The sequence below is a fragment of the Crocodylus siamensis genome, chromosome 11, assembly GCF_052110815.1.
Source record: "Crocodylus siamensis isolate JL-2025a chromosome 11, ASM5211081v1, whole genome shotgun sequence".
Lineage (NCBI taxonomy): Eukaryota > Metazoa > Chordata > Crocodylia > Crocodylidae > Crocodylus > Crocodylus siamensis.
The window spans coordinates 62,979,155-63,002,019 of record NC_143405.1 but is presented as its reverse complement, the minus strand read 5'-3'; the positions used below and the strand labels follow the sequence as shown (position 1 = coordinate 63,002,019).

General features: G+C 44.0%; 1 protein-coding gene across 15 annotated transcripts in view; it reads right to left on the bottom strand.

Annotated features, from left to right (window-relative positions):
* MAGI1 (membrane associated guanylate kinase, WW and PDZ domain containing 1) overlaps window positions 1–22,865 on the bottom strand; it is a 402,777-nt gene that overhangs the window by 11,160 nt on the left and 368,752 nt on the right. For 7 of the 15 annotated variants that reach the window (XM_090022949.1, XM_090022947.1, XM_090022942.1 and 4 more), the window contains 5 exons: window positions 21,516–21,732; window positions 11,812–11,903; window positions 10,624–10,816; window positions 8,314–8,607; window positions 5,576–5,779 (listed from right to left, as the gene is read on the bottom strand). In XM_090022949.1, coding sequence (XP_089879075.1) covers window positions 5,576–5,779; window positions 8,314–8,607; window positions 10,624–10,816; window positions 11,812–11,903; window positions 21,516–21,732 — 1,000 coding nt within the window. Of the gene's footprint in view, window positions 1–5,575; window positions 5,780–8,313; window positions 8,608–10,623; window positions 10,817–11,811; window positions 11,904–15,427; window positions 15,506–21,515; window positions 21,733–22,865 lie in introns of all 15 variants that reach the window. The other 8 variants (XM_090022950.1, XM_090022943.1, XM_090022952.1 and 5 more) reach the window with 3 other exon arrangements.

The window sequence follows — 22,865 nt, the reverse complement described above, 5'->3', positions numbered from 1 at the left end:
GGCCAGATGTGGCCCACCAGACCATTCTATCTGGCCCACAGGGCCCCTAAAAAATTTATAAAATAAATATTAATCTGCCCTGGGCTGCCTGTCATGCAGCCTTCGATGGCTTGCCAAAACTCGGTAAGCAGCCCTCCTCCCAAAATAATTGCCTACCCCTGATATATGCACAGAGAAATAATTCAACAAGTGAAAAAACAGCCTGAAAACTTCTTGCATGGCCTTTTACAAAGGGTGCAGGTAGAATCCTGTATTCTTACAAATATTCCTCCCAGGATACTGGATTTAGTGTTTCAAAGGAAAGATCATCATCTAAAGTGGTTGCAAATCAGTGGTGTGCATTTAAAATAGTAGGCAGCACTTTTAAGTTTGGTGAGTTACCCAAAGTTGGTCAGAGAAGTTGACTGGAGAACTCACAGCCAGCAAAAATATCCATATGTCATTAGATTAGCTTTTGAAACTATTAGCATAATTGAAAATGAGCATGTGGAGAAGGGCAAGCAGAACCACTGAAAGCCACAGAAAAATGCACTATTCAAAAGACTAGAAGAAGCCGTTCCCTTGCGGTCCTGGACAGTAAGAATTACAGAATCAAAAGATGCATAGTAATACCTAGGATTATCTTTGTAGTCAGGTCTGGTCATTAGGAAAGCCTCCCTGCCGCAGGCAGTTGCAAAAATTAGCAATAATAAACACTCAGCACTTATATAGTGATTTTCGCGGGAGGAGCCTCCTCCTCTTCTTGGCAGGGTAGATGCTACTGAACAAGCTGAGGTCTCTGTAAAAATGGCACAGGCCCCTTTGCAGGGATGGCAAAGTCTGGAGACCTCAAGGCCGTCTTTACGCCTCTTCAGGGATGCAGTCTGAAGTAACCGTGGTTTGACACACAAGCCACGCTGACTTTTTGATTACTTTTAGACTTGTCCACGGCGATTTTCTGTTTGCTAATGAGCTTTCATTCACAGCATCATCAATTTAATGGCCAGAAGGAACCGTTATGATAATCCTCTCTGACCTCCTGCATAACAGACCAGAGAGTTTCATCCAGCCAAGACATGACTTCGGGCTGAACCGAAGCTTACAAAGATGCGCAATCTGGATTTGAAGGATTCAAGTGACCGAGTCCGCTGCGGCCCCAGATCACTGCTCCAGTGGTCGTTGCCACCTTCTTTTAAAACAGCCTTTATTGCAATTTTAGCCTTCCAGGCTGAGTTGAAAGCAGAATAAGGTGCCTGCCTCTCCAGTACAAAACTCCCAATCTCCTCTGTCCTGCTCCTGTTTGAATTGCATCCTCTTACCATCTGGTTCCTTGTTCCTGTGGACACTGGCAAATTCACGGCAAAAGAGGGGCAACCCAGAACTACAAATGGCATTAGCAAGTGGCTGGTGCTTGAATCAAGGGAAGAAGGTGGTCAGAAGCTTTCCTGGGTATTTACTGAATGCCAGAGTAGTATATGCTTGCACTGATATTTTTTAACTACAGATACCTGGATAAAGTATGGGTTTCCTCCTCCTCATTAGCTAAATGGGCATGGCTTCAAAGGAAAGGGAGCAGGCACCTAAGATGTCTATGCATCTCCCTCTGCCCACTGTCAAAACCACACCTCAGCCACCAGAGAGTGGTGCAAAGGTGTGTACTCATACTCAGGACCCGCTCAACCTGTCTAGGTGGATGTAGCAGGATGGAGTGGGCAAGCCTTGTTTCCAGACAGGGAGTGGTATAGATCTGGCCAAAGTGGAAGCTGAGCAGCTTCCGCTCCGCTCCGCTAATGCAAGTAATATTGTAGGCACTTCTGCATGAGGATGCTCACCTTGCTAGAAAGTGGCTAGGTCTTAAGACCATGGGTTTTTGCCCGATTCATTCAGATGCCCCTAATGCTAAATTCTGCCCTGAAAACAAGGGGGTTCAATACATGTTTCTGACGCGTGCTGAATTCATCCAGCACGCAAGCCTCAGCAGCCTTCTGTGAATAGTCTGGGATGAGACGAAGACTTCAAAGGGAATGCAACATTTTTGCTCCCTGGTAGGTTGTGCTAAGCATACCAAGCAGATCAACAATTTCTCTTCTGCACAGATGCAGTTCCACAAGTCTATCTTTAGCTTCCCACATCCCAAGAGTTGGCAAGGGTCAGCACATTGGAGGTATTTTGGTTAACATTTTACACAAAGGCTCAGGCAGCACGAGGAACACCTTTCCTGAAAATCCTCTCCTATTTCCCCACCTTGAAACAAGAAGTGAAAAGCTATCTGAGTGACTGTAGCGTTCCCGTGTAGATCTAATAGCTCCTATAAGTACCCCTGTCTCCTTTGCTGAAAGGCTATCTGTAATTTCTTACTTTACAGCTCCTGGAGTATCCTATTAGATTTTCCTCAAACCACCAGACCCAACAGAGGCTACTTTCTCCAAAAAGGCTGCTGCAGTCAGAAAGCTGCATTATACCAAGTCAGCTCAGTGTGGCCCAGCAAAACACTGGCCATTCAGCCCTAGAAAGGACACAGGCAACTACTGAATCCAGTTCTGTTCTGTGCCAAACACTATCTTGGGTACAGAAAAGTGCTACTACATCTACGTACCTTTGCAGGCTATTCATTTATATACCATGAGCACTTCCACTGACTTCAAGGCCAATTTCAGAGGCACAGCTCAGGAAGGGGGATTTAAGCAGATGCATGAGTCTTTTCAGAATCAGGGGCAAAACCCAGAAAGAAGTGCATTATTAGCTACAGTATATGAATGGATTGTGGACCACATTCTGCCCTTGCATAGAAGTGTGCAACTCTTATGGGCATCCAAGAGGCTTTTCCAAGCAGAATGTATCTACATATATACATAGGCAGAGGCGGTGTGTGCATTTGTGCCTCTCCATAAGCTCCCCATTGATTTTGCAATGGCTCTCTAGGGAACTATACTCTGCTTTGCACCCAGAGAAAAAACGGATGTTGCACCTCTTGAATAAGAAGCAAGTGCATACACTTCAGTGATTCTGCACCTCCTCCATATGCATCAGAAATCAAAGGGAAAAATGAATACTTCCTAATGGGTGCTGTGTCCTAAGAGGAAAAAAAAAATCCCATTCCACAATCTGTAGTGCAAGGCATTCCCTTTCTACCTTGTACATTTTGTCTCGGTGCGTTGAATGAATGTTAAAGCAGTGATGTTCTCCAGTGCAATTATCAGCCAGCCCTCCCTGACTGGCAGTATGGAGGTTATGGCAGCAAAACAATGGGGTAGAGAAGGTGAGATAAACAGTAAAAGGAGAAGAGGTACCACTTTAGTGTTTTGGCAGGAACAACCCCATATATTCATTTGTGAGTGTGGCAGACAATTCAATCCAACTGGCCTAGGACTGTTACACGGTCCTAGAACATGGGAGGCCAACACTTGTGAACACATCTTGGTAGTTGGCATGTTAAAAACCTCATGTGTTGTTATGTGGCCTTTTTTTAAATAAACTCCTAGACTGAGATGCTTGCATGCTTAATGTTGGCAAAAACACCATGAAATCCAAAGGGAAGAAGACAACCTCCCAAATTCTTCAGTTGCAGCATCATCAGAGAACAGTTTGACCCTTTCTTTCTTAATTTCCTTTTCTGTTGTTGATTTTCTTTCCCTTCAGTCTGAATGGCTCAATGACCAGCCTTATTTGCAAATGCTCTGGCTCAAATATGTTCAATATGGCGTTTTGTTTTTCCCATAATCCTACAAGAAGGATTTCTGAGAAGAAAGCTGCCGTGTTTTAGCCATGCGCATGAGACAGGAAAACTTCTCTGATAGCAAAATTTTCCAACCACTCAAGATTTTTTCCCCCGCTCTCCAGATATTATTTTTTCTCAGTTTGGGTCAGATGCTAGAACAAGGTAATGAACCACTTTACTGTCAGAGTCATTCCTCTAAAATTGGCACATGCAGGCCTGTTCAGACTCTGGTGTATCTGATATATAGTAATTGTATTATTCATGAATACTCAATTTGCTGGAAGCAGCACAGGCTCACATACCATTTGACCAGCATAGAAAGCCTTATACACATGCAGTATATTTTCTCTTAGCTATAAATAAACAGGACATGTCTAGTCTCAGTACATTTTAATTTTCGTAACTAAAAGCATGACAATCAGACTCCTGGGCTGCTTTAGAAATCACAGCTGGAACCACAGGTTCATCTCTGATCCAGAGAGATTTAGGCACCATTGAATTCTTTTTTTTTTTTTATCCCTTCCCTACACAGGAAATAGGGTGTGTAAATCTTTCGTGACCCTTTGAAAATCCCAGGCTCAATTCACAATTTCTCTCCAGTCTTTTAAAAGCATTCCCTGCCACAGCACAGTTCATAGATGCAGTGCGAAACATGGCTTGGAAGACAGAGAGTGAAGTATAAGTGACAGCAAGCTGTTTCCAAGTCAGATGGTGAAGCGAAACGATCTCGTTTAATAGTTTTGGTTGCAATGAACTATCTTACTCAATCCAATTTATCCTTAATCACCCTCTTTCTATATTTAATTGAGTTTTCTGGACTGCGGATAACGTACTGAGTGATTCTAAAAATGCTCATTAGAATTGTATCTATGCCGTCAGATGTCATAACCATTGATTTCGCTTGAAAAGAACCAGGTAGCACGAGACAATTTCTGCAGAGCAAGTTTACGCTATGGACCAATCCAGTGCATAACGCTGCAATCAATGAAAAGTACAGGGGTTCGTAATAATTTAATTTACTACAGAAGTTTCCTGGCATTTATGTCTCCTGCCTTCTTAATGTCATGGTCAGGATAGGCTTGGGGAATCCTAGATATAAGGCAGACACATTTCTTTATTTATTATAAGGACTCCGGGTCTCCTAAAATAGTCAGCTGGGAGCCGGCAAACACCTCCAGGATCAAAGCACCTTGACAAAATCATTTCATGCTGGACCAGGATCGTTCCCAAAGCTACCTGCACATCATCTTTCCAAACAGTTTAAAAACACTACAGTACACTTATTCCCTTTTGTGATCTCTTATGAAAGACCCAAGAACCAAGCAAAGGTCCAACGTCATCAAGGGACTGGGTCATATTCATACAATCATAGACAATGAGGGTTGGAAGGACCTCAGGAAGCCACATCCAGTCCAACCCCCTGCTCCAGGCAGGACCAGCCCCAACCACATCATCCCAGACAAGTGTCTAGCCAGATCTTGAAAACCTCCAAGGATAGACCTCCACCACCTCTCTAGGTGAACCATCGCAGTGCCTCACCACCCTCCTAGCGAGAAAGTTTTTCTTAATATCCAACCTCAGCTTCCCTTGCTGCAGCTTAAGCCCACTGCTCCTTGTCCTGCCATCTGCCCCCACTGAGACCAGTCCAGCTCCATCCTCTTTGCAACCCCGCTGCAGGGAGGTGAAGGCTGCTATTATATATCGACAGAAATAGGCTATAAAGACACAGCTCCAGGACAGCATAAGCACGGGATCTCAGAGAAACAAAACATGACCAGATCACCAATCTGGTAGGGTGGAAATGGAAACCTCAAACTGACCAGAAACGCCACGGAGAAGTAAAGCATTTGAACAAAGACAGATGAACATATACTTTACCATCGCCTGGAATGATGCGCAGAGTGACCGTGTTTCCTGCTTCTTTAATCAAGTTGACGATGTCCGAATGCGACTTGTTGGTGATGGAGCATCCATTAACGGCCAGGATCCGGTCCCCTACTTTCAGCTTGCCACAGCGGTCTGCAGGGCTCCCCTCAATTATCCGACCTATTTTGTGAGGCATGGCCACACATGCATTTCCTGCTTTATTGTTTGTTTGTTTGTTTTTTGTGGGTTTTGGTTTTTTTGGTTGGTTTTTAATCGTTTATATACATGGGAATATGGTGAAGGGAAAAAGGAGAAAAAGGGTTGAAAAGGGAAAGAGAAGGTTAAGGGTTAATTAATTAATGCATCAAGCAAAAGTTATTAAAGGATAGCTTGGCTGCCAGTGTTCAAAACATTGGCAAGTGACTGTGAGGGCAAAGGGCTTTGCTTTAACTCACTGCCATTACAGGGAGGCATTGCACCAATCCACCAAGAGTCTCACCCTTTGGTTTCTTTAGAGACGGCGGCATTTTTATAGACTACAGCTGCACTTGGCAGCCTGAAAATCATCCAATTGAAGTTTTGTTTTTGCATTTGCAAAATATGAAATTGCTAATAGAGAGCTCAAACTTTACTTGTCTGAGAGGGCAACAGTGTCAGCCTTTCCAGGCCTCCACTGAGCCAGTGGCTGCTCCAGCTTCTGCCAATGTTTTGTTCTTTCTCAGTTTAGAAAGATCATCACTACGCCTGCTACGGAGTAAACACTCCCGCTTTCACCACAAAGACCCGATCTACCAGTGTCGCGGGGGGTGAGCAGTGAGAAACCGATTTTTTCATTGTGAACAAAGGAAGCACTAGGGAAGGCACAGGACCACTAGAGATGGGCCAAGACTGACACGCGGGACTTGCTCGGTACCACCCACCACCTCAAAACCACTATTAATTCTTCCCCTTTTATGAGCTTAAAAGTTGATTTGATTGGGGAAGAGAAGCAGGGACTGAATGCAGACCCCTGGCTTCAACAGCTCTAAAACCACAAGCAAAACAGTCCAAATGTCTCCGAGATGCACCCAGCAAGAGCATTTTGGGATGAATGCACAACAGACGCAGGACAGCCCACAACAGTTACCTGGCCCTGCAAATGGAGGATGCCCACAACTTAGGACATATGGCCCCTCCAGCTTTCCTTGCATTGCTGGCAAGCCCTATATACATAGCCCATAGTCAGTGGAGCATGAGATGGTGAGGCGTGAGATGACGGCTGTATCCACCATGCATTCATCCTCAAGATGCACTTGTGCACCTCGGCCGTAATCCTTTATTTGATTAGTAGTTTTAGAGATATGCACTGTTACAGATGTAGTAATACTTGAAAAAACTATAAAGAAAGGGCTAAAAATGGGATATGAAGTAATGTGACAAGGCTGGAGAGGCACACGCGTGACTTGCTGGAAGGGTGATTAGACATGGGACGCCGTTTCTTAACAGTGAGCAAGTTTCTCCTGCAATACAAAGCCTGGCTTGCTCCTTTCAGTCAGGGTTGTGTGGGTTTCAGAAGCAGAAATTAATATTTAGTTGATCCAGTGTATTGACCATGGATGTGAAACCCCACACTAAGGGGACCAGGGGGAGCTTCTCAACCAGTTCAGCCCATCTCTAAAGACAACCCATGAAGGACACACAAAAACTACAGGCACAAGGCAAGCGCTGCATAGCTGAGGGCAAAGCATCTCATGCGGAGTATCAGGAAAAAGTTTGATGTACTTGAAAATTCAAGGAGACACAGTCACAGGTCAAAACATATCAAGTGAAGAACCCCTGGAGAGGTTACATTACACCAGCTTTTATTTAGCTAATGGTTCTGCCTAGAATGAACATCATGCTTTACATCAGCTCATCACGGTCTCTTCAAGGAGGAACAGTGCAGTATATTTTATATTTCACACTGCCCTTCCCAACAATTCCTCTTAGCGTCTGGAGGAAGAATTAGACATCTCCCTTGCAATGCAACTTCCTAGCTAGATGAAGGCCCAGGGAGGTATGCACAAAACAGGCCACGTTGATGCATGTGCTTGCCTTTAAGTGGCCAAATCCACTGAAGAAGCAGAGGAAAAAAATACGTGTTATTCCCTATTCTATGCAACCATGTGCTTGGGAGGAGGAGATGGAGGGCAGGCCAAGTTAAGGCAACAAGCTATCATTTTTGATGCAACTTTTCATTATCTTCCATCACAGAAAGCACTAATAATGCACCAATCTCTAGCTATCAGCATGCTCATACACTTAAGGGCAGTTAGGAGAATCCCTCTGAAATGCAGAGAGGAGTTAATCACTTTTAGGAGGGGCTGGTTTCAAATCTACGGGCCCTCCATGGACCAGAGGCAGCATTTCAACTGGGTTATTTGCTCCACTGGACCCAATGCTCTCTCTTTCTGGGATCCTCCTACTCCTCTGCTGGGAGAAAAATATAAAATTTCAATTTGTACCTATTGCCGACCTGCCCGAGAGCGATCTCGAGGCGCGCCAGGCACTAGCACTCCTGGCTCTGCTGCTATTCAGAGTTCACAAGTCCCACTCTTCTGATCCCAGGGTTTGACAAAACCCAGAAGGCCAACACCTACTAACTCTCAGCCTCCAATTATGACACCAAAAGTGGGCCACACTGATGAATTTTAATTTAAACCCTTGCTTGCCTCAGTGCACGGCAGCATGCGCCCCCTTGCCTCGTTAGAGCGACAGCTTTCAGGACTTACCAAAGGTCGTCCCCGCCTCCGGCCTGCTCACAGAAGACACAATGACAAAGCCAAAGCCTTCGTTTTCTCCACGCCGGATTTCCACGTCATATGGCTGCACCACGGTGCTGACCACACCGCTGCCGCCACCCCCTCCGCTGCCGATGCCGCTGGTGCTGCCGCTGCCGGAGCTCACGGTGTTTAAAGAGTTTTGGCTTCCCTGCGGGGTACGTTTTTCCTCTGTCAGGGAAGCAGGCTGGTTGCTGCTGTGATGCGAGGAGGCTGGAGAAGGGACTTCGTTCTCTGCTTTTGGAACTGCAAGAGAAAAGCACAATTCTCACCGCGTTGGCAGCATGGCCCTGGTGTTTTTAGCAGTATGGAGATGAAGTTCAGCTACAAAAAATAAAGGGCCTGGGATAAATGACAGGACAGGCATATCTCCAACTGGACCAACATCTGCTCGTGCCAGATGCTGCTGGAGCTGCTGGTTGTTACCTGCACACTGAAACGGCCCTGGAAATACACCCGCACCCCTGTACACTCGCACAAACATGCTCTCACGTGGCTCAAGTAGCACATTGAAGCCTCATGCTAATTTACAGAGGCAAGGGAGCAATGAACAATTCCGAGCTTGCACACAGGTGCTTACCCTGGTGCTAGAGCTCATCACCTCAGCTCCACTTTCACATGCACCAGGTTGGCTTCAGTTTATCGCCCCTGAGCTCAGCAACGCTGCTGCGGTATGAAAGAAAACCGTGACCTCCCTTTCCCCACAAACGGGGAAACCCTACCCCTAATCGGCCTATGGTAAATTATTTTCATGCCTATATCCTAAAATTGTGATTTAGTGAAACCATTGCAACTCTGTGTGTGAACCTCACTGACATCACAAATCTGAATCACATGGGTTCAGTGCCATCCCTTAAGTTAGGACAGACTTATTGCCAAAGAGATGCTCCTCTGCAGAGTTGTTCATGAATAATCCCACATTTAGAGAAGTCCCTAGATACAAAAATATATGTATTTCATCCATCTAAACCTTTCTGTGATTGTTTCCAGCCTGGATTACATGCAATAAAGAAGTCAAATAAACCTAACTCTGCAAAACGATCCTCTATTAGGCTATCTAAAATGGTAAGACTGGAAACAACTGAGATGTATTAGCTCCATGACATAGGCTAGTACGCAGCACTCGCACTACATTTTGACAGTATAAAGGAAAAGAAACCAAATATGGATGTAATACCGCCTGCCAGAAGTCCACCCAAAGTTCAGTGGAGAGAAACAAGGATCTTTGCAACCTGAAGGTTATTTTGATCCTCCTTTAGGCTTCAAGTACATCCTTCCCTGTCTTTTTGTTGACACCTCACCTGGAAGTCTGCTCCATGTCCTTTTTGTCTAGAAATGGGCCTAGACCAAGATCCAACTCTGAAATTTGGACTGAGGTGGAAGAAAATCCCAGCACTTGCTATTAACTGTCACTAGCAACACATAAATCACGTGTCATCTAGCAACCTCACTGTCATGTCCCCGCTTTCTTTAATAACAGCACATTTTTGTAGATTTGCAAGAACAAAACGATGTTTTGTTCCGGGCTCGGCTGTTCTTCCATGTTCACGCCCTGTTCATTGGCAGCGAAGGATACATTTCTGTCCTGCATCAATTTGTGAATGTGCAACCACTGGAACCTTACTTACAAAACAAAAAAAAGGAGAGGATTTCAAATGACTCTCACTTGGCATCATTTTTTAATGTTCTCTCTACCAGAGAAGCACGGCCCAGGGGTCAGGGCACTGAAACGTGACTTCATTTGTAAATATATTTCACTCCCAGCTCCATCACTGAACTAGCAAAGTACTTCCTTCCCCTCTCTGTCTCTCTTTCCCTTCCCAGCCTGTGTTTTAACTATTTCAGTGAAAAGGTCTTCAGGGAGGGGCAGTATTTTATGGCGTGCTTGTAAAACCAGCGCACTACAGAACGTCAAGAACTCAGTGTAATACAACCAAGCTATTAATTGCAGCAAATTAGGAACAAATAGCTTACCTAGTATCTTAAAGCTGTGCAGAGACTGAAAAGATCCAAGATCTTGCCATAAAGATATTCGTATTTAAAATGTAAGTGTCATAATTTTAAAGCATTCAAAAAGCCAGAAAAAAAAAAAAAAAGGATAAAAGTCAGCTGGAAGGTTGAATAACATCTGCACTCACACTTACTGTGAAAATGGAAACACAACTGCTCTGAGATGGAGGTTCAGGGTTTCTGACCAGTAAATTCCCTGGATTAAGACTGGAAAATAATAAAGCGAGGTCCTCCCAATCAGACTGAACATACCTGTATATACAACTTTGCGCCGTACAGTGAGGTTGACATGGCCTTGCTTGGCAGCCTGCTGCATAAGTTGGACGACGAGCTGGTGCGATTTTCCAACCACAGGTGTGCCATCTACACAGATCAGCTCATCTCCGGATCGCAGGCGACCATCGGCATCGGCAGCACCCAGCGGTACAATGTGACCAATGTAAATCTATTGGGGGGGGAAAAAAAGGGGGAGGTATTCAACAATCAGACAGCTAGCTAAGGAAGCCTGGGGGGACTGGGAACAAGATTGGAAGCCCTGGGTTGTGTATAACCCAAATCAGCAGTGAGCACAAGTGACCGACATCCATCAGCTGTTCTGAATAAAGACCTCTGTGAACCGACGTGAGGAAGGAGGACCAGATGATGACAAGCACAATCACCCTTGTTTCTTTATCACCAGGATATAACTGTGTGCAAGATCCCTTCACTCTGGCTGATCACCTGCCTCCAGAGGATGCGTTTCCCAAAAGAGACTAAATAACAGCACAGGGCAATTAGCAATAGCATCGTCAATCAGAGCAGCAAGACCAAGCAGCAAGCTGGACTCTAAATCAATCTCTTTGCTGGACCCTAGAGCTCATCACCTCAGCTCCACTTTCACATGCACCAGGTTGGCTTCAGTTTATTGCCCCTGAGCTCAGCAACGCTGCTGCAGCATGAAAGAAAACCGTGACCTCCCTTTCCCCACAAATGGACAGGAAGCACGTTGACAGGGCAGCCTGCAGCAATGCGCGCTGACACTTTGTATGCTTGACCTGCTCAGCAAACAGACAGAAAATTAGGTGCTTTTAGTCTGGCACCTTTCCGGGATGCTAGATTCACAGCTAAGAAACCAAGTTAATTCAGGGAAAGATAAAAGAGACTGAGAGAGACTGCTCTTAAGGTCAAATAGTAAAACAGGAACCTACTGAAAGACTGATTGGAAAAATCACTTTCCACCTCTGTGTGGATGTGTTAAGATCTGGGGGCTGGCCTAGCCTGTAACATGCACGCGGGGCCAGCGCTGAATTTTAGTCTCCTCCAAATCTGGAGTATTTGGATGGGTGCAGTCTGGTCAGAACCAAATGGACAGGCTATTCACAGAGCAGGGTATGCCTGCGTGTGTTTTGGCAGGGACTGCGCAAGGCGATCAGAAACAAGTCCACTTTCAAAAGCACTCACCGGTTCTCCAGGCTCATTTCCACCTAAAATCCTAAATCCAAAGCCAGTTTCCTTTCTCCAGAGAAAGATATCCTGTTCTTGATAATCTGGAACTGAAGGAACAGAAGGAAAGAGAAATGTTATTACAACCTTTAATAGGAAAGCCGGCAGCTTAAACCCAAAGTCCTCCAAGTCCTATCAGTTTTCTTGTATTATGAGTGATAAAACCAGAGACAAGACGCCTTACTTAAGGGCCCACGCTTATAGCAAATAGCATGTTACTGCAGAATCCCACTAATGACTTGTGGCATTAGGTACAACTCGCCAGCAATGAGGGAGAACGAGGGGCACCACTGGACTGTGAACAAAGAAACATTGCAGAAGCAATGCAATGAAGGACTAACCATCGTCTACAGTTTGCCTCCATGTGGGATACTCTGGATGAAAGCCACCTGACCCCCATGGAGCTCCCTCGTGAATGCTCTGCTTACGTTCCCCTGGGACCTGATCCAAAGCCCACTGAAATCATTGCGAGTCTTTGCATTGGCTTCAGGGGGGGTTGGAACAACACCAGGATGCATCTTCCTGCAGAAAACAGTGTGCATGCATGTCTGTGTGTGCATGCACATGCATGTGTGTGTTGGAAGGGGGGAAATTACTCATCTCCTTGACTCGTCACTGCTACATTAGGACAGAAGGATGGACGCCTTTCATTTCTGGCCTTGTCAGCCTTCAAACTACGGCTCTCGGAGGTGGGGTAGGGCAGGGGGTGGCAGATCTCAAAGCAAAGCAGCAGCTGAAAACCTGTTCCACCCCTTCCCACCCAGGGACAGCATGAACGGAGAAAAATTTGCAGCAAGGTTACCCTTGCCAGTGATCCTTCCACCCTCTGCCGCCTCTGAGGATTTGACTGCAGGAGGTGATGGGTCCTGAAGTTATCTATTAGGTATGCTGCTCTGATTTCTGCTCCTTAACAAGGCTCGCTAGCTGGGAATACCTAATCAGAGAGGTGCAAGACTTCAAGGTGTAACTAAGCACGTTCATAGGTTTAAATCGTAAACTGCAGCTAAGAACTCCATCGCTTCTGTTTGAACAACGGGCAGGAGATTGAGAAGCGCTACAAGCTCTTGCTGTTTGCTTAGCACCATGATATTAGTATTCATCTGTATTAGAGTCGCTAATAAGTCCAACAGCCTTTTGTAAACGTGTCTCTATAAGAGAGGATAATTCCATTAGCAACATGATACAGACGCTTTTCTTTCGATGGAAGAAAAAAAAAGAAACGAGCTTGCTGTTATGATTTCTACTGTCATCATTAGGTTTTGTAGGGCACAGTTTCTTAGCTGATGGCTCTTGAAATAGCTAAGGGATGAATCCTCAGCTGGTGTGAATCGGAGGAGTGCCACTGAAGTTAATACAGCTGATGCTGTGGACCTGGATTTTTAAAACGTCTCATTTTCTACTGAGCAGACAAAGGCAGCTGGAAATGCAAAAGGGCCCAGCTATACCTACTTATTAGTATGGAACAGAAGCAAAATGTCTACACTGAATATTACATATGTTAAAGGGATATCCTTGAAGTGCAACTGAACAGAGATAATTTAAATGAAGTTATCCATGCTGTCTTTCCTTTCTTTTCTTTTTTTTTTTTAAAAGCAAAATTAATTGTTAACATTAAATCATATCAGAAGACACCTTCAGGTTCATTTAATATTTATTGGTTAGTAACTGTAACACTGATTAATTTTGTAATAACCCCCATGATTTATAATTAATGGCAGAAGAAGTTATTCTTGTATTGGCCAGCTGTTTGCATCTTTAGTAAAGGAATGATACTTAATATGACTATCAAGGATGTTGGTAAATATTTATTGCTGGGGTGCATGTTTATAATCAAATAAAAATCAATGCCGGTATCTAAAAACAAGTAAACCGGCTCTCTTCATTTAAGGCCTTTTCCAAAGTCCATGGAAGCATCTTTAATTGACGGCCATGAGCTTAGGATTGGGTTCTTATTGCATTTAATGCTGTCAATGTCTGTCGTACAAAAAGTTTGAGTCTAATCGATTGGTGCTTTATACAGTAGACTTCAGGCTGGCTCTGATGCTTCCTCTTTCAGTGACTCACCAATGAGTTTAAACTGCAACATGAATCCACAATACGGAAGAATGGAAATGAAATGAACAGGTGAGTGCAAGTCCCGGGTGTCAGGGAGCTGGCATTTTTTTTTCAGATCCTGTTACGGCCCTTGACTGAAATGCACTCTTTTTTTCATCCGACACCTTCTTGTTTGATTGCTTTGTGGTTAAAAGCTAAGCTTAAAATCATATGCATCATCTCTTGAAGTCATAAACTAATTTTTCTCCAAATACAATTACAGAATCATAAAAGTGATGAGCAGACTGGTAGTCGGTAGTGTTTACCAGTCAGGACTAGCTGGCTGAAGGCTATTTGCTATAAATAAGGACATCCCCCATAACAGAATTTAGACCATAAATTAATTGGTGTTTGTCGTCATCTTTGGTTAATCCAAGCATGAAACCATGCAGACACTTTCTACAAGTTGTCTAACATTTCACAGGGTTTTGGCAGACTCTGGCTAAGCCAATTAGAGGGCATGGCCTGCCTTTCAGAAACAAAATGGCTTCAACAGAGATCGTCAGCATGGGCCCATTTTCTCAGCATCGCTTCACACATTTGCCAAATCTACAGTCTTGCTGAATGTTGCCTTATGTTCCTCATCCAGGTACCTTTTAGTCTATGAGCAGCCACTCAAGGTAACACAAAAAGAGGCTGAAATGTGGGCTTCAAACCAGAGCAATGAAACATAAGGTCTACCACGAAGTGCATTTACCCAGCAATGCATTTTACTATGAAAGACTACAGGAGGGGGGGACACAAACACAACCTACACAACACACACACTTATACAGGGTGGGCGGGCAAACAAAACTCCCTTGGCAGCTTTTGCATCCGTTTGCCAATTAGGCAATTGACTGATGGAGTCCAATTTGCTAAAACAACCCCGCTCCCCCCCCCAGCTCATGCACAACCATTTTATATGAGTAACACAAGCCTGTAACTGCCTTGTAAAATTAACCTGAGTGCTCCCAAGGTTCAGGCAGATCGTTTTGCGGATTAAAACAAAAGTTGCTGAATCTTGGTACAGGAAAAGGACTCCCGGATGTGTTTGTTCAGCTGCTGAGCTCCAATCCAACTCCCTAGTAGGCGCACCTACTTGGAAGACCGCCTTAGTGTCAGCCTAGATGGGTGGTGACCGCCACCCTACTTTTAGAAGCCACCGTTTCGAATAACACGCAAAGGCAGTCAAGAGAGTTTTGTGCAAGCGGTGAAGAGGAACGAGACCAGTGGCATAGACGGACTCCATGCCATCAACAGGCCGTAGGGCAGGTTCATGGAAGACTATCAAAGTGGATGGAGGTGCTGCAAGTGCCTACGGTCTGTTGCTTGCCAATGAAAAGCTAAAGCAACTACGTGGTGCCTTCATTCCTCGTTAGCCATCACCTTTTGCCCTTCTGAACCACCCTGGCCACAAATGGGCCGCAGTGGCAAAGTAGCAGCGATACCAACACAAGACACGAGACAAGACACGGGCACGTTCTCAACACATCCTTACATTCTCCAAAACTCGTGGAATTGATTTCTCTCTCTCTCTCACCCTTGCTCAGTCCAGTTGCAGGCGAAGGTGACATAGCTGCAATATCAATTTTACAATTTTGCAAAGCTTAATGCATCTGCTTTCTTGTTCAACTTCACTTAAAATGTACTCAACCGATATAGATATTTTGTTAGGCTTCCGCACGTACCACTGCAAAGGTCACAGGGACCGTGGATTAAAACAACTGTTGGCTTATTCAACTTTTCCCCGCCCTCCCGTAATGCATGAATCTCTTGGAAAAAAAAAACTTTAAAAAATAGCTTTCTACAAAGTTCTTTTTGAGATCATGTAAACCACTTCCACCATCACAGCACAGTTTCTGGGATTGCGAGAGGTAAATCTTATGTCCAGCATTAGAAGAAACTATACATACAAGGTGGATGCTGAAAACTGAAAAAATGTTTTCAGACACTACGACTTCATTTAATTAAAGTGTTACTCGGTCGTCTCTAACCCCTATCTTTACATGCAAGATACCATCTATTTTTTCCCACTGCAATATCACTTTAACAAAATAGCAGGCTTGCCTGGAAGAACAAATCTGCCGTGCACAGATCACAAGATCTTATAGGGGGTGAACCTCAACAATAACTGTTGCTCAGTTAATCATGGAAGTATTTTAGGCCACAATTCAGCAAAGTACTTAAGCACGTGCCTAACTGTAAGCATCGGTACTTCTGATGAAGCCAATGAGATGACTCCAGGGTCAAATACTTCTGCAGTTATATCGTGGATTTCATATTTTGTATTCTTCCCAAATCCCCAGTTTTTTATGGTTTATTTATGGTTTCTTTCCTTCCTTTAGCTAAAGTTTCGAGCCCTTCCCATTGCGGAAAAAAAACTTGAAAAATATGACAGAAATGCACCTTCAAGAGGCAGCAGATAATTAAAAAAAGAATTCTAATTGTGTTTCTTATTTAAAATAAATAATTGGAAACAAAAAACCCCTTATTCATCATTTTTTAGTGCTTGGCACTGGCAATTTTACTAGTCACACACGTGAAGTCTAGGAAGCACTTGGTACCTTGCTAAGATCCAGGGCTAAGTTAGTGACAGATGATCATTCATTACATGTGGTCACAAATAAGCTTTGCAACTAGACCTGCTCTGCAGCCGTTTCTGCTCATGCAACATGCTAGAAATACTAAGATCCTTCTAAAAAAAGGCATTCTCTAAGGGCACGGGCACATCTGTGTGTCCAAGCGTATGAATGTAACTGTTTGTTTCATGTTAATATAATACAAGAACATGACCTTACAGAGGGCCCTTTTTCTACACTACTGTCTTCAAAGCCAGTCTGCTCACAAGGCAGTCGGCAATTTCCGGAGAGTATTTTTTTTTTTTTTTGGGGGGGGGAGTGTGAAACATTTGATACCATTGTGTTAATATTTTAAAACTCTATTTAATGACTGTCAAGTCAAAACTACACACTGTGTCAACTTTGTTTGTATTTTTAATCAGATTTACAACGAAAAAAATCCCAACCCCACGATGTGCCTCAAAATAAAATTCCAGTCTTAAAGATAACCAGAATAGTTTAAAAGCTTCAGAATTACTCTATAGTGTTCCGCTTTACTTTTAATTAAATGTTTAAGTCCTTCAAAGGGATTCATTAACACATCTGCAATTCAGATTAATTCATTTTGTTACTGCTGTTTTGACAGATGGCCATATGTAGGATATGGTATTTTGCAAAGCAATCAGGCCACAAGAGAAAAATTTGACAACAGATTGTGTTAATCTTCAAGGAAGTTTTATAATAAATTGAAATATAAAAAGCATATTATAAAAATATATTTTCAATAAAAGGGTACAAGATGTGAGAGTCATCGGCTCTGGTAAGCTATTCAATTACAACTTCTTCCACCGAGGGCTCTCCATTCACGTAATGTCCGGATCTTGGAAACAGTCCTTTTTTTTTTTTTTTTTTTTTAAACTCAATGCTAAAGTCTCCCCTCTGATACACATATAGAACTCTAATTAGCAGTAATGAGCTATGCATAAAGAGGAGACCACACTGCTAAAACTTAGCACAATCAAATGGCAAATTATCATCAGCGCCAAATGATCTAGTTTCAGGAGTCGCTCAGCTGAAAGCTATATATTCCCTCCTCTCTTCTGCAAAGGCTTGATTCAGCCAAGTGCGGTGCACTTGAGCCCAGCTTAAGCTTTAAGCATTTAAGTAATCCCACTGGCTTCAAAGCTTGAAGTTGAAATTGGCTGGATTGAGGCCAGGGTCCTCTGCACCTTGCAGGATTGATCCCCGGATCACATGCTGCCGCACTTATTAATTCACACTGGATGCACGAAGCTGCTATTATTTTGCAGCTTGTGCGGCAAGGCCAGGGCACAGAAAAGTATTTCTTTGGAGAACACGGGCTGCTCGGACTGGTTTTGAGCTATGAATCCTGATTCGATGTTTTATACCCAGGAAAGGGCATTTACTTGTATAGCTTTCGTCGGCAAAGGAGGCAAGTGCCTCACGATCTCACAAGACGTGTGATCGATAAAATATAAAATATATGGTTCGGCTGGAGGGTGGGCGATGGACATGTCATTTGGAACCAAGTATCGCCTTTCACAGATACGCTTCAGCTAGCCAAAGGGCACTCAGCAAAGGAAGAAAAGGTTGTATCTCCACACCATATGACCACATGGCTGCCCCTATCCACGTCTCAAATAGTGGAAAATGTAGTGAGTGAAATTTGCTCCCAATTAGAAGAGCTGCTCATGTGTTTAGTATCCTTCAAGGTGATCTTGTTCCCGTCCTCGAGAAGACGGCACTGTGATACTACATGAAATCTCTGCATATTATTGCTGGAATAAAACTCTTGCCCAAACTGGGACATGGTCCAAGGATCAATCTTTCCTTTGTATCCGCTGCATTCAAAAGGTGCATCAAGATATCTCTGCATGCTTTATAGTCAAAGATAAAAGGAGCCAAAATCCAGCTATGAGTTGCTAGTGGATTAACTCCTTCATTAAGACCTCACCTTCCTTGATTTCTTCATAAAATTCAACATACATTTATAGTTTCATAGATGTTAGATACTCTGATTTTTTTAAAAAATCCACTTCATGGACTACTTATTGCAAATCTACTCCACACAAAGGTTTTGTCTTGTGCTTGATGCTTGGATTGCATCTGCACTTTGCAATAAGAAGGAGGAATAAGTTGTGCGACTGCACTCTAGTAAGTTGTTCACAACTATGTTTTAGAGCAATAGTTTCCATAAGAAACCCAGTGCTAGGCTTGCAACTCCACTTCCACATTAAATCCAGCAATGATAAATGAGTAAATATCCACTTGTTAAGTATCACATCTCCATTTGGGACCGGCAGTTTTAGAGGGTTGCTTATGGCTTACTGAAAAGGGACACATTTCCAAGCCCAGGAAGGGGTGTGATGGGAAAAGGGGTACCATGTCACTCCACAGACAAGGGATGCTTTTCAGCCTCAAGCGATGGCATCTCTGCATCACTAACTGTTGAAGTACCAGTAAATACTATGTTATGAGTGTACTGTAACTTACTGAGGCCAAAATGTTAAGCACAGCGTGAATAAAATGGCTTAGCATGGGGTACCTGGCACCCAAGCTCTCTCATTTACTTCTGTCATGCTATGGACTGCCACCACCCACGGCCCTGGGGGAGAAGAGCAGGATTGAGTCCAAAATCTTTGTCAACTCGACTATCAAGTTTTTCTGGGTCTGACCCTCCGTGCAAATGAGGTGCCTTCCAGGTTACACCTTTTCAATCTTGGTTTGCCTTTCACAATGAAACCCAGCAAAGCCAAGCCATAAGGAAGCAAATGGAAGAGGCAGGATGGTCATGTTTCATTGCCCGATTTGAAGCCAACTCAGAGAACCACATGTTTGAAACAGGCCCAGGCTCAGCAAAGGTAAATCCTTGATCTGTCCACCAGCGCATACCTAAGGAGAGCTGCCAAGAAGTCCAGGTGAAACTTTCCCCTGAGAAGCTGCATCAAAGGGGGGGAAAGGGATGAGCAAGCAGGAGTCAGAAGGCAGAATTCCCACCCTTGCCAGGGAGAGACGAGGATTGCAGACAGGGAAGAAGGCAGGCCCATGCTTAACGTGGAGGCATGATGGTGGCTGCGTCTACAGGTATGGTGGACTTGGCCACGTCTGCACATCCGGCGGACTGCGTAGCTGCTACTGTGCAGTCATCTAGTACTTTAGCAAGCCCTAAATGCAAGTACTAAATGACTGTGCAGCAACCGGCGTTACCATGCAGCACTGTCATTGTACGGTTTTTTCCTGGTGCTAACGCACAGTAGTGTACTGCATCACGGTTCGTGCCCAGCACTGCTGCTGTGCGGCAGCAACGAGCTACAACAAAGGAGCTCGTCGCGATTGCGCCGTAGCATCTCGTGTAGACGCGCTGATAGAGGGGGAAAAGGAGGGAAGCTGAAAGAGAAAAACACAGCAGCAAGAAGCTGGGGTTTAGAGACAGGGCTCGGAGATGGAGAACTGGGGACGAGGAAGAATTGCAGAGCTGGAGGGGGGGAAGAGGGCCAGTCAGCCCACAGATTTCCACTGAGAAATCCAGGCAGGAGTTAATGCTGCTGAGCTAACACTAATGACTAATTAGCATGAGCTAAACAGTTAATTAGAAATTTGCTCAATAGCTGCAGGGGGTCCAAGACAATGACAGCGTGGTTTCTACACAGCCAGGCTGCAGGGAGGCACGGGGCAGAGGGGATTCGGTTCCCACAAGGCTTCTGGGGGAAGTGGCCCTGGCCACGGACTACACGGCCCTCATCCCCTCCTGATGGGATGAGAGGACCGTCCACATCCCTCCTTTCTCCACCGGAGGGGCCAATAAGGCTGAAAAAGGAACCTGGGCCTGCATGGCCACAACAAGTACGTCTGGAAGGGAAAAGAGCCACACAAACTGCATTGCTGAGACACTGGATCCGGAGAGACGCATCTTCAGCCAGGAAGCCTCTGACTCATGAGTTATTATTTTTCTCCACGCCATAAGATTTAAAAGTGATTCAACTGGTTGGAAGAAAAAAAAAAAAATCAAAAAGAAAAAAAAAAGAAAAAAAAAAATCAATCAAGCCTCTGCTGTCCATTCTGGGGTAATGTGGATTTTATATCAGTTGCACAAACCTCTGGTTAATGTGTTATGAAGCTCTTCATCGTTTCCACAGCTAAAAACGGTCTCTCTAACATGTTCCTTTAGCAATAAGAGTTTCAAGCTCCCTTGCCCCTAATTAAAATAGCCATTGTTTCTGAAAGTGTACTTCTATTTTCAACTCTTGCTCCGAGAAGCTTTCAGAGGTTCTTCTGCCTTAGACAGTGTAATTAGAGAGATGCAAGCATGTTCATTTTGTTTACAGAGGAAGATCTGATTGAAACCAATTTTAAGTTCTTGGAGCGGAGTCAAAGCCCTGCTGAACTATTAGCCAAGTGCATGTATTAATTATTAACAGAGAGCCGCTTACTGTATGTGCTTGATTTCTCTATTGTTACAGTAGTACATGCCGGTAAAGGCCAAAAGACTCAGCAGCATTTTTCCTCCCAAGAGCGAGAAGGAAAAGCCTCTGATCGGTATTTTGGCAAACTAAATTTCTCTCTCGTTTCCTGCCACTTCCATGTCAGGCAAAGCAAATTCTTATCCTACTAGAAGAAACTTGAGTTGGACACCTAACTCTTCTCTCTTGCTTTTGAAAAAAAAAAATCTCCCTAATGCCCATTTTAAAGATGCATTAAAAAAAGAGTAAAAAGGAAGGACCTTAATATTTGAAATATATTACTGTTCCTTGCACAAACCTATAGTCTAAGTCCATTTTCTGAAAGCCGCCTGAGCTCATTCTTCACCCAAGACAAAACCTGACCCTTTGTTAATGTCGATCAGACATAATTTGCTGATCCTCTCTGCTTCCTCCACACGTATGAGTTTAGTCCTCTATTTGCCACATGCACAAAATAAAAAAATCAGTAAATTCATTTCCTAACGGAGGAAAATCAGACTGGCTGCCAGCACCGTAGTCTTAGCAACCACACCTGTTCAATACTCACGTCGGCTTTCATACATGCTCCTGGACTGGGCCCAAATTTTGAATGGATCTGGCTTTTTCTGCCCAGAGTTGTCCGGTTGATCCGCAGCCGGTGCTTCAGTGGCGGGGTAGTCGGGAAGCACCTGAGTGCTGTGAATGGGGGACGCGGTGTGTCCGCTGCGGTGGCTAGAGACGCTATGCTGAGAACTGTTTTGGCTGTCTTTCCTTTCAAGTGGTTGCTGCAAGTAAAAGCAAGCAGAGAAAGAAGGAACAGACGGTTATTGGTCTCCAAGTGGGTGTTTTCCATCATCCCCCCCACACTCTTCCGTTTCTGCATGCACATAAATAAATAAAGAAAGAAAGAAAGAAAGAAAGAAAGAAATGTCACACATGGGCTGCCACCAGTTGCTGCTAAGTGCAGATAAATTCCCCAGTGACAGATTTTGATGGACAGACTGGCAGAAGGAGATATATAAAATGGAAAGTGCTTAATCATAGAAAACATGCTGCCCTCCACGTCTCGGCATAAAACAAATTTAAAATTGCATTATAAGTAACTAGGTTCAATTGAATTTTCCCCCCCCCCTTCTGTGTTCAGCCGCAAAAACTTGTAATCAGGTAATATGAAGCGTCTAATTTTAATCCACAAAGATGAGTTGGAAAACGTGCACTTAAGCTGCTCCCTGGTTTAAGGGCTGCAGCTTTTCACAGGTCCATAGTTTGGTGTGTTCACAGTTCTTCCCAATGCCCAGGTTGCAACAAGTGGGTTAGGAAGAGACTTCAAACGTAACATCTGCATTTCCTTGAACTCTGATGGCAGTCAAACTGGGTCCTCAATGTGTGTGGAATGAGGAATTTAATTTACTTGTTAATTAAATATTTTAAGAACAAAAAATGTGTGCGTTTACCTAAATCCAAGGCAGGCGAAGTTCTTTGGGTAAATCTGATATCTTTTATTAGACCAACTAATAATAGTTGCAAAAATTCTTCTTTGCAAGCTTTTGCGTACAAACACCCTTCTTCAAGCTGAGGAAGCTACGACCAATGCTACTGAAATCCAAGGCTCGTGCAGACCCAGTGTTATCACACTGAGTTTTTCAAGACCAACCTAAATTACTGTATTTCCCATCTCAACAATATTCCATTTATTTTTTTTTAGCTTTGCCTGTGTTTTGGGTTAGGCTGAGAGGCGTGGCGATTCTGGCAGCACCAATTACTTTGACATTCGAGACTTGTACTGAAGTGGATGACCCATCACTGGCACCTCTTTAAATGATATCTCCATTGACCTGAATATGAAATTAATTTTGTACTTTAAAGTCATTTTGAGCAGAGCATACCTGCTGAGACGGCTCAGCCATCGGTTTTCAAA